Here is a 14604-nt window from a genome sequence, read left to right on the forward strand (position 1 = left end):
GATTCATGCTAGAGCTATGAAATATGAGAGCTAGGATAAACGTAAAATGTTGGTTGGACAGGCAGAGTCCATCCATCCATCTTCTATACCGCTTAATCCTTTTCAGGGTCACGGGGGAACCTGGAGCCTATCCCAGGGAGCATCGGGCACAAGGCGGGGTACACCCTGGACAGGGTGCCAATTCGAGTGTTCGCAATAATGAAAGTTACTAAAATGTACATTCTATATTTAATCTTTGCTTTTGTATGCCAACGGGTTTCTCCTCCTACAGCTTCAGAAGCCCGGCTGAGGAACAACTTTCGTCCACTTCCTCATCTTTCGTGCTCCCCCGCCAATCTGTACATTTCTTACTGAAGTACACTGCAGATGCTTTATATAATCTCTAGCGCTGATGGACGATGAGTGTGTGGATCAGGTGTGCTCCATCACAGTTGGAATCCCACTCGGCAGCGGGTTTGGAGACATCAGAGCGGGAGTGTGCTCGGTAATAAACATGCCTTTTACATGGAGGACCACTTGGCCCGAGTCCTTGACTGGCTGTCAGGTGTTTATAGAGCGGCATCTGCCTCAGATCATCTTCCTCGAGACGTCACGCGCTCCATTTGCAGGTTCCCGTGAAGTAGCTCGCGTTACACGGGTTCGACGTCCTTTTAACCGTCGATGCGTTTTTATCCGATTAGATACGGAGCGTTAGGCTTTCTGAGAGCTCTTTGGTCATAATGTAACGCGTAGTTAAAGAGAGAAAATTACACCACATTTTATTCTTCACGCGTTCTGATTCGGTAGTAATTATCGCGCTTGCAAAATAAGCAAAAGATTTGATTCCTCAAGCTTTTCCTCCTTACTATTTTTTTTTTTTTTGTGGGTTCTGCAATTAAACCGGCCCGAAGCACTTAACGCACCATCTGCAACTTCAATATTTGTTCAAAGGATGATTTCTGGTAGAGCGGAAGGTACTCCGTAGGTTTGCGTTTCATAAATGACATAAAAGGAGTAGATTATATCGTGTACGGATCCCTCAGCAGTCCTGAAGACTTCATCATGGTGGAAAAACTGCTTCCAGAAAGCTGCACCATATCAACTGCATGTTTTTGTTTGTTTCTTTTCTTATAAAAGTAACAATTTTCCTACAAATCGGGTTATAACTTTTACCGTATACCGTGAAATCGTAATATTTTTCACAAGGTTATCGTACTGTGAAAATGCCATCCCATAATAATATATCATATTAATTGCATTTCTCCCTTCTTACTATAACAAAGAGTTCACTATTTACTGGCCCTTGTACAGAACTCAGCAGTACGCTCTGCTTCATTCGAACTTAACCAAGCCTTAGATTTTAGCGTTCTAGGTTTGGTTCAGTAAAAAGAAAAATTGAGCTTTGATAATAAACATAGACATTAACTTATTCAGAGATACCTACTGATACCACGAGGCTATAGAGTGATATATATTTTTGACCATAATGCCCAGCACTACTGGAACTTGAGGCAATTTTCAGAAAAAAAGAATACCATGGAGCAAAGAAAGCTAGTTGTAACTACTTTTTCTCATAGTACTTACAACTACTCTAATATCTGACTGCAATTTAACACACAGTTTTAATATACTATGATAAGAATGCACATATTGGACTTTACATGGACACGAACCCCCCTTCTTAGCGCATGCTGCGGTTCCCAGTGTTCATCTTGTTTTGTTTTGGGTTTACGTTGTGCTTTTGTTTACACGTCCGTGTGCATTTGTTTTCTGTTCCAGTCCGCTCTCGTCTTACGCGTTACCTGACTGTGTTCACCTGTAACGTGTTAGCTCGTTGATTAGTTTGTGTAGGTATACCCTGCTGTTTCTTTGTCTCTTCGCAAAGTCTTACCATGCTATCTGCCCCGTTAAGGCTGAGCCTTGTATTCTGTTTCTGGTTGTGCTTCCTGGTTTCCTGGTAATTGTTTTTACGGGTCATCACGTGTTAAGCCAGACACTGACTACGATTTCTGAATTGCCCACGATAAAAACCCACGTGCGTCTTGCCTCAAACGCAAATGGACAGGATTACAAAAAAAAAATAATAATAAAAAAGTGCAGTTCACTTGAGTTTTATGCTTGGCCGGAGTGGAGAAGTTGGCGTATCGGTTTCCTCTCTTCCTCCAGGTTTGGGTCGATTTAAACACCGCTAATTAGATTGCTAATTAAACCCCAGACGGGACATCCAGGTGGCTCGGAACACGTCCCAGGATGCTAATTGTGTCCTCTTTAACAGGCCTGTGTGGAGTTTGAGCGGTTTCGTGGTTTTTAACACATCCTCTGGGAGCGGCGTAGGGATCAGTAACAGTGCAGAAAGCTGATTGCAAGTGCTGATTCACTGTCGGCTCATTGAGGCTCTGTTACCGAGACGATGCACGCCATGGTGCTGCTTCTTTTTTAAATCCTCCGTTCATTATTAGTGTGCACTTTGTACTCCTTCTACTGGAAGTGCGGTCTGAAAGTCCATCTTACCCGGCAACGTCGTACCGTCTGCACAGTGTGTAGTGTCTACGCGGGCTCCGTGTGTTGCATCATGGTCCTGAAGGAACAATATTTCATCGTGCACAAAGTTGCGACTTGACAGCGTTTTTTCCAATTCCAGACACATCTTCCTTTCTTTGCATATCCCAGCGTGTTAGGAAGTTGGGGTCAGAGCGCAGGGTCAGCCATGATACGACGCCACTGGAGCGGGGAGGGTTAAAGGCTCAAGGGCCCAACAGTGGCAGCTTGGCGGTACTGGGGCTTGAACCCCGGACCTTCTGATCAGTAACCCCAAACCTTAACCGTTGAGTGTTATTTCCAGAACTGATGCTCTAGTACACAACGCAAGACACCAATCACGTCTTGGCTGATTGTCGCCATCAGAAGCGGAAATCTGATTTTCCTTCCATTAACAGATGGCTGATGGAGATTAAACACCGCAGGGATTCGGTCTCGATGCTCGATTCCGCCCCGAGTGTTACGTCTTCATTGTCAGAGAGCATTTATCGGAGCTTATCCGAGTTGGCTTGGAAACAACGCCCCTTGTCTATAACAACTGCAAGCAAATCTATTTTTTCGTTCACGACACAGATGTGAAATTCCCTGCAAACGAGGAGCTCAAAAACGGTCCCTTAATTGAATCGCATTCTAGTGTTCGCATCTCGGGCTTCTCTTTCAAATCAACATTTAAAAGGACACGCTAGGCCACCTAGAGAGCGCTCTTTTGTGGGTGTGTTTAGAGGCAATGGGATGTTAAACGCAGCATCTGCGAACTCCACAGGCATCGCGCACTGCAGGAACACGGGGAGGCGTGCACGAATTTGAGAACGGCACACAACGAAGAGCAAATTTAAAAAAAAATAAATAAACACCACGGGCATGGCGTTTTTTTTTAACGCCTCGGCGAAAGCTTACGGTCAGGAAGCACGCCGCGTTTTTGCTGAGCTTTCACGAAAACTCTCAGGAGGCACGTGTTCTGTTCATCGTGAGCTAATTTCAGGAAAGGCATCAAGAGTACATTCGAACGGTCATTTCTTTCCGTCAACTGTCGAGAGAGGAGCAACGAGATCGTGTCGGGGAAAAAAAGCACACGCGCTCACAATGCCGTCGTTGATTCCAGAAACCCACTTATACGCGCCATTTACCGCATTTCCGTCCATGTCGATACTCCAACTCAGCGTAAAGATATTTAGTGACTCTTTCTTTTTTAAATATGGGTTTTTAAATTCAACATTTAAAATGCATGGAAACTTTACCGGACTATACTCCGGTTGCAATGTCTACATGGGCGGGGCTAGGTGTGACAAATTTGGAGCAAAATTTAATTTCAGTGAGAATAAATCAAGAATCAAAGCAATGTAGTGACTACTAAATGAGATACATTTGGACAGACGGACAATGTTTTTGGTTCTTATTAGATATTTGCTCCTATAAGAAGGTCAATTTGATTTTTGCGAGCTGTCTCGTCAAAAAGTCCAAATCAATTACATATAATGCTTTGAGATTGGTAAGTCGTTACTATAGAAACGACAACGTTTTACAGCAAGTACGAGCGTACTACTATAAAACCTGTGATTTGCCTTGGAGCCAGAACTACTGTCAGAGCCGCTGTTGTGGGAAATTGAACAAACCCCTAAACTTCGGACCAATCAGAAGCCAGAATTCTACAGCGCTGTGGTATAACGTCTTTTATTTTGCTCACAAAGGGATCGCCATATAGCAATTTGGCTCCATGAGATAAACTCGTAAGAATTTAAACTTGCTGTAAAATGTTTCTAATGAACCCAGCTTTGACCAAAACTGTTTGAAACGAAGGTCTAATCAGGCGTACACGTTTATTTTTATTGCAGTTTGCATTTGTTGGGATTGAACTCAAAACAGCACCAACCAAAAACTTCATATTGTAACTGCAACAAGAACACGTAAACATCACTGGCGTTAAAAAAGAAAAAAAAATAATAATCCCTCGCTATAGAAACACAGCTTCTCCGTTTGCCACCCAATTTTCACCCTTTGTTGGCTGCGAGCTGACAGCCCGACACTGTTCCCGCTGTCATAGCGCGAATTGCACCCTGTCTTACTTTGAGCTTGAAGCATTATCTTCTCTCGCTTGATGGAAAATTGGAACGACGCTCAAATTGTTCCGAGTGCGCATCACCCGTACATTCAGCCAGCCAGAAACGAGGCCGTTAACCATTCAACACACACGCTGATTCTGTACACAGAATCAGATCGGGGGTCTCCTTTCAGTAACAATACAACCACAACTAATAATAATAATAATAACAATAATAATAATAATAATAATAATCAAAATAATACTCACGTTGTGTGTCCGTAGTTTCTTGGCCGGGCAGCCTCCGTCCACCGGGTGCAGCATGTAGTACAGACGCACTTTGTTCGCATGTTTTCGGCTCTGAAAAGGACGAGAAATGGAAGTCAGGACACACTCTGGAGGTCCATGTAAGGAATAGAACACCTGGGAGTGTGCTGTTAGAGGAAAATAATCAACGCCAGGGTGATAAGTGTAACTCCGCAAGTAAAGAATCAACAAGTACGGGATAAATGGTAAATGGTCTGCACTTATATAGCGCTTTCCATCCAAAGTGCTTTACACTGTGTCTCATTCACCCATTCACACACACACTCACACACCAATGGGAGCAGGGCTGCCGTGCAAGGCGCTAACTTGCCATCGGGAGCAACTTGGGGTTCAGTGTCTTGCCCAAGGTATGCTACTTCAGTATATGGAGTCACGTGGGCCGGGAATCGAACCGCCAACCCTACAATTAGTGGACACCTGAGCCACAGCCACCCCGCCCCGGATAAAACCATGTTACCGAAATGAAGTCGATTTCTTTCCAATAGCCACATGACGTAAAGGGTTTTATTTCTCCTATTCCACAGCAATTTGGTATAACTATTACAGTTATTATTTATTTATTAAAGAAATTGTATCGTTTACAGTTGCAACCAAAATTATTCCAGCCCCATTGCAAATCAGGTTTACTGTCAAACTTTATAGACGTTCAGCTGTTTCCTACGAACAAATCAAACAAAAGCAACCGGAATACTTCAACGCCAGCCTGCTACGAAGCACTGACACTGGAGACTCCTTCCATAAACGTTAAATAAACTCCTTACAGAAAAAAATGACATATCAATAATCCTATGTGTTAAAATGAGTCATCCCGACTATCAACCCCAAGCGCGTGTTATATATCTCCAGAAATAAAGAAACGGGATAGTGGACATTATATGTGTCGATTTGATTTATTTTAATTTATTTAGGTCTATTTATAAAATAAAGCTTGGAAGGAAGTAGCAGAGATTGTAGCTAGTATTGTTGGCTCACAGTGCGAAACTGTCAACGAAATGAACACTAATTATCGTGTTATTCAATTAGTATTTAACTAGTTAGCTTTAAAAGCTTTATATAGTGACTAATGTTTCTCATTAATACTAAAAAACATTGCACAGGCCACACCCAAAAGAAACAAACAACACTTGATAGTTAGAACACAGATTAATCCTAACCCTAACACTCTCATTGCCTTTAAATAGTTTTATATATATATATATATATATATATATATATATATATATATATATATATATATATATATATGCGACACTTACAGATCGAGGCAATGTATATACAGAATTATGAGTATATAGTGTACAAGGTCAGTGTTTGGTTAGTACGAAGTGTACGAATGTCAAGGCAGCTCAGAATGAAAGCAGGCTGTCTTCACAGCAATATAACGAGGCTAGACTAAATGGATTCATCACAGCTTGAGCGTTTTTTTTTTTTTTTTTTGCTCACATTATTTCCAGACTTTTCCCTGTGAGAAAGTGTGAAACTATCGCTCTGACATCAATGAATACTGTGAAAATGACCAAATAAACGGTTCTTTACTGAGATTTTATTTCTGTTAACCGGGACCGAATAAATAATATGCACAGCTGGAACAGACGTGGGGGATGGGGGGGTGGGGGAGAAAAGAAAATAGACTGATCACTCTGATAAATTATTACCACAGCCACTATTACAACACGATGGAGCACAAATCGGTCAATGCCTTCTGCCGGATGGCATGAAAATCGATTCACTCCCGCGGTTTATGTGAAAGTGATGCCATGTGACAAGAAGGAGTGTGGATGTTCCTGTGTTAGGGCAAATAGGGAGAAAGAGAGATGGAAAAGGGCAGCAGAATAATGAGGAATCTAAAAGAAAGACTGCCACCAAGAGAAAAAAAAAAAGTCAGAGGCCGCTGGGTAGTTATTATTGCACCACTGGGTGCAAAGTTATTATGTTTAATAAAGCTAATCATAGCTAGGACCACATGTTCGGAATTAAAGCAGACAGGCAACAGTCAAAACCTGCAAAAATGCAAAAGACTAAGAACTAAGAGCAGATGCTACACATATTCACACTGGTGGATTTGGAGTACAGTGGTTCTCAAAGTGGGGTCCATGAAGCAGAGCCAGGGGCACTGAGCCAGGGGGGCACTAGCCAAGAGCAGATCAGGAACTCGTGTGGGTTTGGCTGCAGAACCTTCTGTTGCTGGTATAGCACCCAATAGTCATGTCAACACCACAGAGGATGCCATGACACAAGCAGCATGAAAAACCCAACAGAAATGTGTAAAAATAAAAAATAAAAATAATTGACATTGGTGGTGGAGCAGGAATGTACTGGAACCGCCAGGACCAAGCTAAATTTGCTTTTGGTAATGAGTCAAATACTCAAAGAATTACATAAAACCATTGTCCAGTAAGACTGGCAGCATAAATTAATTACACCAATGTAACACTAGGGGCAGCAAACACCAAACAATGCTCCCATGGCAGCCGTTGTAAAATATACTCTTTATTGTCATGGCAAGATTGGTTTAATGGCTTCATATACCATCTACATCGACACTGATTCTACGATCTTCTCAAGACACACGTTATAACCTTCTTAACTCTTGCCATCTTTACTCTGTACCTTGTTCAGAGGAAATGGTCAAAGGAGGTATTCTGGGCCTGAGGAAACACTCCACTCTTCTGAGTAGATGTTTGGGCTTTGCCCTGACCCCTTAATCGGCGTACAGATGTACTAAAGGTGAGTGAGTGAACAACGGCACTTGCAGAGCTCTGTGTCAGGTATAATCCTGGCTTAGATCATTGATTGCTATCCCTGATTCTGGAGATTAACCTTCCTGCAGAGTTTAATTGTAACTGCAATCCTATATAATCTAAAGCAGGTCTGTTGGATTGAACTTAATCTGGATAATATCCAGAAACAAGGTTGGTGATCGATACCTTAGGTCATGATGGTTACCGTTATTGATTGAGGAAGGGGCCATATACCATATACCGCATGCCACCGGGAATAACATGAAAGTTGCTGCTGACTGTGAGCAGGTCTCAGGAATATGGGCTGAGGAAGCAACCTAACAAAACCAGAATGAACAAAGGAAGTATTCACCACTCTGCTCAAAGTTATTTTGCTGCAACTAAAACTTACAAGCCTGAGTCAACAACTCTGCCTGTAGCCTGATGCAGCTGTTACATTCAGGAAAAGCCACCTTCTGTCTCTCACATTTCACAGATGACATCCATCTGTGAAAGAGGCAGAAGCAGTTAGATAGAGACGGAAAGACTATTTTAATCGCAGTCAGAATCCATTTTCAAGGTTAAAACAGAAAGAGGACCGTATTAGGTACCCCTACTTTCTACCTATATTCATTAGCCATTGTCATGGAATGTAGGTGACTACAAAACCTTTAAAAAAAACCCCCGAATCGACAGGGACACACTGGTAATTTTCACATATTTGGGTAGATAAAATAAAGTTGTAAGACAACAGACTGAGCTAGAGGTGTGCACCAGGAACATGAGCCCATGGGACCACATGAAAAATTGCGAGAGAGGGTGGTTTTTCTTTCATGCTGGTAGGAGCAGATGGCCAAATGTGAAAGCTCGCAAGACATTCATAGAAAGGCTATGTTCATTAATATAGGAGCGCATTGGTTGTGGTAGGTTGCTTGAATGCCGCTGTTCAAAACTTGTTTGCCGCATTCATCTTCAGTAAATGCTTCATTCCGGTCAGGGTCAGAGTGGTTTAAATGACTATTCTATTCATATTTCTGGGAAACAGGGCCAACTAAGTTCATTAGAAAGTATTGCAGGTGGGTACACACAAAAATAATAAATGCGGGAGCGGGTGAGATTAGTCAGAATTCCTCTGGGAACAGGTGGGATTTATCAGAATTCCTTTGGGAATGGGTTTGTGTGGGATTAAAAAAAAAACAACAGTCCTACACACACCTCTAGACTGAACTCATTAGCTGGAGAAAGTGCGAGAGAAAGATCAGCCTGGCTCACCAGTTTCTCTTCCAATTTTTTATAGCTGACTGAAAGTCTGTCAGAACTTTCCTGTTTGTTTTCTTTGCTCTTGGGAGTCATAGATAGGGAGGGTGGTTATTAAATGGAAAAAGAGAGCGAAAGAAAAATAGTTAGCCGTGAAAGTTATTGAGACTGACAAACTGAGGGAATCAGAAAAGACATTTGGGGCCTCGCTCCTGTTTCTGGTGTAGTTAAAAAGCAATCCTTAGTTACTCCATTTCTGATGCCCCAGAACACAAACTCGGCGTAAATGTGAAAGCATTCCAAATCTATACGGATGCAGAATACAATATAACTGAATACAACTCAATTCTGCAATGGATCAAGTGTTTACATAGTGTCACTGTGCAAAGAATATCAAACTATTATTATTAAAATAAACATGGTACTGCTAGGTTATAGCTTCAGTTAATAATGATGATGAGTCTTTATTGGTTACAGCACAGTGAAATTCTTTTCTTCGCATACCCCAGCATGTCAGGAAGTTGGGGTCAGAGTGCAGGGGCAGCTATGATACAGCAGCCCTGGAGCTACGAGGGTTAAGGGCCCAACAGTGGCAGCTTGGCAGTGCTGGGGCTTGAACCCCGACCTTCCGATCAGTAACCCAGAGCCTTAACCGCCAAGCCACCACTGCCCCCAGATAATGAGATCAAATTTGTGATCTCAGGGGCTTGGAGCACCTCAGGGACTCAGGATCTCAGGGACTTGGAGCATGGTATTGTTGTGCCTATCAGACAGGCTGGTTTGAGTATTTCAAAAACTGCTGCTCTGCTGAAAAACAAAAAAAATACCCAATGAGTGGCAGTTCTGCGAGAAGGAACCATGAGCGTTTAGAGAAAAATGGCCATACTGGTGTCACTTGACAGGATGGCTACTGTAACTCAAGTAACCACTCTTTACATACATGGTAAGCAGAAAAGCAGCTCAGAAAGTGCAGCATGGAGAACCCTGAGGCAGATGTTCTACATCAGTGTGTTTAACTCTGTTTCTGAGGAGTGTGTGTTAGTAGCCTGAATGACATTCTTCTAACACTGTACAGATTTCCTTCTTCAGTCTCGGTTATAATCCACACGCCTTAAGAGCCAATATTGTCAGAATAGAGTATAAAAAGACCAAAGTGGTTTTGTCTTCAACTAAATAAACGCCTGCTCATACACACTCGTCTCTCTTTTCCATTGCTCCATTGTTCTCCATTTTTTCACTACATCAGTCTTTTCTGTCTACCTCAATGTTTTTGCTGATGCCGTTTTATAATCTGTTTTCCTATGAACTCCGAGCTCAGTCATTCCCTGCTGTGATGTCCATGTCCAGACAGTGACTATACAGGTAATAAATGCTGTATGTCAGCCGTTTAGGCTGCACAGGATTGTTCCTGTCAGACAGTGCTCATTCCCTGCTGTCTTTAAAAAAAACAAAACAAAAGGACGGACATCAGGATGCAGGAATTAACAGCAGTCGAAGTGTAATTGATGGGACACGGTTGGTGTGCACTCATGACGAGATCCATCTGACAACCTGCAGCAAACTGCAGTCTTTTGTAGTCTGGCTCCTGAAACATGCCGTCCTTGAAAACAGAAAGTTGTATCCCTGGAGGTCAATTCATCAATAAATCCATACAAGTGAGCCCTGTTGTATTTGTCCAGATGCCACTTGCATTTACCAAACCACCATTTTCTCATAGTTTGTTCTGGGAACTCTTTAATAGTCATTGAACGACCAGGTTTCATGAGTCAAGCATCTTTTTACTGCAGAAAAGGGACAACGATCACAGAAACAAAATCATCACAGGGTGAGGGTGCTGTCATATTATGGAAAGTGAAAGGGGTCAGAATCAGACTAGTCTTGCAAGACAGACTTCTAGCTGTCTGACACTTTTCATCAGAAAACGTGCTCTAGAACCATCTAGTAAAAAGTTTGACTGACATTTCTGATGGCCAGCTACAAAGTTTTTCCCATCGGCAGGTATGTTCCAATATTCCTTGGCCCATGGAGGGAACGTCTGAAGTTGGAAACGTCTGAGACTAGGCTGGACTGAGACTAGGTTCGAGTCATTCCGGGCAGAAATCTAAAACACAAGTACGTAGGCAGACTAATAAGTAATCCGAAACGTAATCACAAAACTGGACCAGAGGTAATAATAATAATAAAACAGAAAAAAAAAACACCACACAGCTCACAGCAAAGAAGGAAATCAATTTCATCAAGGAAAAAGGCATAGACTGCCTGTGGATTGACAAAAACAGGAAACGAATACCAAATGAGGAAAGCTGAACCCGAAAATGCACGAGTCCATGGAGTGTGGGTTCGAATCTGGATGCCATGGGAAGTTCTAATTATAGCCATGTCAGCAACCATTATTCGCTGGTGGGTGTGGCCAATTTAGAGAATGCTCCACTAAGCACATGCATGCAAATAAACACAGACCCACCCTGCCTAATTACCATATACTGGTGACCTTGAAAATTCCTGTTTTGCCGCCAAACAATATATATGGGTGGATATAGAGCATTTTGCCCAAAACCTTTATCTTTAGGCTTTTATCGGGTTTTGAGGAGTGTGTTCGCGTTCATTTTTTTTTTCTTTTCAAAACACATGGAACCACTGTTTGTAGCTGCTTTAATGCAAGTGATAACAGGAACTAACTTCATTCATGGACGTTCCACAATGTCAAGTGTAACCATAAATGGATAAAAAGCATGGTACGTTGTTTGTTTAAAAACGTCGGAACGTTGTCGCTGTGGTATAAGAGGAAAAATAATACATCAGGAATAGCACTTCCGGGCATACTGTTATCGGAAGACTGAATACTAATGTCTATAGAAAATGTCAACAAGTTCTCCTCCTGTTTTATATTCACTCATGCTAATTTTTTGATAGCCAGAGGAACAGACTTGGAGCTGTCCATGGACACTAGATCACAGTGGCTGCATATTTGACATTTACTTTCCCTCTATGCCTTGAGTTTCAACCCCCAAAGAAAACCCAGAGTTTTCATCTGCAATGAAACAACCTCAATATAAAGGGCCTGAGCATTTCATACATATTTCAGTTCAACTACATCAAGAAGCAAATCACATCTATGTAGAATCTCTGAAAACAAACATGAGGAAGAAAAAAAAAAAAAAAAAAACCCTCGCCATTTTGTTTTTCAGAAGAGCTCACCAGTCTGAATAAAAAAAATAAATAAAAATGTTTCTTGTTCATTAATTCCACTCGGTTATAACCCGACGTTAAATCTGTCTCCGCTGCTGACAGAGGACCAGCATGCAATGTTCCCTAAGAAAGACTGCGGCGGAGAAAAATGCCGTTCAGAGGCATCTTGGTTAATATTCCGTGCAAGTCCTGGACATACAAAACTCCGCCGAGATGCCAAGGGACTTGCTATTTATTCCCAGTGGCTTCAGGGATCGTTTTCCATTTAACAGCGCTCTCTCTTTTCTATTTGTTTCACACTTAGCCTCCAATGGTGGATGGGATAAAAAGTTTTATTAGCAATACGAAAATGGAACGGAATTGTTTTATGCCTGCGAGGTTTACTGAAGCGTGTAAGCGTAAGTCAGTATTAAAAAGGCATTTTATGATGGCTTTAAATGCAGGTATGGCCAGAAACCCAGGCATTTTTACCCTGCCGTTGGTGTAAAAAATAAATAAATAAATAAATAAATAAAAGTTTGCTTCACCAGAGAACCCGGGGTGAGATGTGGAGAATTTCTGCTATACTGTGTGGGAACTTTATCGTTTTTAAGGAACGTACTGTACAAGCTGCATGTTTTAGCCAAACATCATAACTATGCTAGCGATCAAACTAGCCGCTAGTCAGCAAAACGCATTTTTCTCCCCTTCTGCCATCCATAACAGCAGCAATATTTGCATGGAAAACTGCTCAGCTTAGAAAACCATTCTCAAGAATGGACTTTTCCAGAAGAGTATCTGACAGAGGATGGAGATCGGGCCAGCGTAATTAGGGAAAAAAGTTCTACCATTCCTGCAGGCGCTGAAGCGGCTTGCTATATAGTTTGGAAATCTTATGTGGAACAGTGGTCCACCCCTGCTCTAATGTGCTCAGGGTGTTCATTATTCTTGAAAATGGAAAGAAAGTAAATGAGGTGATGATGATGATCTTTCAGATGCGTCTTCATTTTTATTTCTTTTTCGCTACTTTTTTTTTTTTATTTTCTTCAAGATGATTTTTCGCTTTACTGTTTCTTGGTAACATGATGCTGGGTTTTTTTCCCCCTGAGAAAGAGAGACAGAGAGAGAGAAGAAAAAAAGAGAGAGACCGGTGATGGAGCATCTTTTTATAGCTGCTGTAGCATAAGAGATAACAGGAAGTGACTCGGACGTGGACATTCACGTTCTACGCAATGAGATGTAACTATAGAGGGAACAAAAACAACATATTTAAAGATCTTATTGTTTCATTGAGTACTGCCCTTCAGAAGACAAATTACTAACAATTTACACCGATCGTCCTGTTCAAAAGTTTACCCCCCCGCCCCCCCGGCTATTAATGTATCGTGTTGCCTTCTTGAGCATCAGTGAATGTTTGCAGCTTATGTAATAGTCGTGTACGAGTCTCTCAGTCGTCCTCGGTGTGAAAAGACGGATCTCGACATCGTATAGCCGTTGCTGTTGGAAAGGGGTCACGACACACGGTATTAAGAATCAAGCGTGTGTAAACTTTTGAACTGGTTCGTTTGTGTAGATTGTATTATTGTTGTGTCTTGTGGATTATATGTAAACATCTGTTATGTGAAATAGCTTTTTTCACATCAAAGCAATCGGAGACTGTTATTTGTGAAGCACGAGGATCATTTGCAGGAGACATATTCCTGTGTGTGTGTGTGTTTTGGAGATATCAAACAAATGAGTCTAGACTGTTTTGAAACACTAACACAGATCAATGGGGGTTTTTTTTAGGGGTTTTTTTTTTTCAAGCCGCTGCTTGGGGGAAGCGTCTGTAAGAGACGTAAGCATCCTGTGTAGACAAAATACTAAAAGTAGCAACATGAAATCTTCAAATGCTGCAATCTGCAGTACTATTTCTGTCCGTTCCAAACGAGAGCTGGACATATTATCTGCACTTAATACAATTTTGACCAGAATTTTCTTTGATGCTGCTGTATAATCAGAAAGATGTGAGCATGAAGGGTTTCAGCTGGCCACGGCATTGGGGAAATCAGACACCACAGAGGATTTGTTGACTGCAAATTAGCATTAGCTTTGAAAGAAAGCTAATTATCACTGGTTTGTTCTGTATAAAGCTCAGGGTTTTTTTTTTTTAATTTTGGGGGGGGTCCGCTGGTAATCTGGTGGGTGGAAGAACGTGTGCATCTGCTGCATTCAAATGATTTTTGAGTCGCATCCAAACGAAGCTTTAGGCGAAGGCCGTAGTGAAGTGTGCGACTATTACGGCTGTGTTAAATGTGCTACGCAGTCAGCTAATGCACGGATGAATTCAGGGAAGCTCCTCGGTGATTGTGAAGGAACTAATTATCACAGCTACATTTAGGGAGGACGATTAAACAGTCACACTGATCATCAGCAGGGTAATGACACGGGCTAAGTGATTACGTGAGGCAGGAGAAATCTCAGCCTGTTGTTCTCTGCTTGAGGAAGACTGAAAGACGTCTGAAGAAGGCTGCTTATTCCAGATAATTCCAGATAATGATTACGCATAAGCCTGCACGGGAAACTATTACGCCGTTA

At 41.9% G+C, this 14604-nt stretch overlaps 1 protein-coding gene across 2 annotated transcripts in view; it reads right to left on the reverse strand.

Moving 5' to 3' along the window:
- Window positions 1–14604, reverse strand: part of zmat4a (zinc finger, matrin-type 4a) — a 57922-nt gene that overhangs the window by 30893 nt on the left and 12425 nt on the right. For both annotated transcript variants that reach the window (XM_053654244.1, XM_053654243.1), the window contains exon 3: window positions 4826–4915. In XM_053654244.1, the coding sequence (XP_053510219.1) occupies window positions 4826–4915 (90 nt within the window). The remainder of the gene's footprint in view (window positions 1–4825; window positions 4916–14604) is intronic.

This window comes from Ictalurus furcatus, chromosome 22 (assembly GCF_023375685.1).
Source record: "Ictalurus furcatus strain D&B chromosome 22, Billie_1.0, whole genome shotgun sequence".
Taxonomy (NCBI): Eukaryota; Metazoa; Chordata; class Actinopteri; order Siluriformes; family Ictaluridae; genus Ictalurus; species Ictalurus furcatus.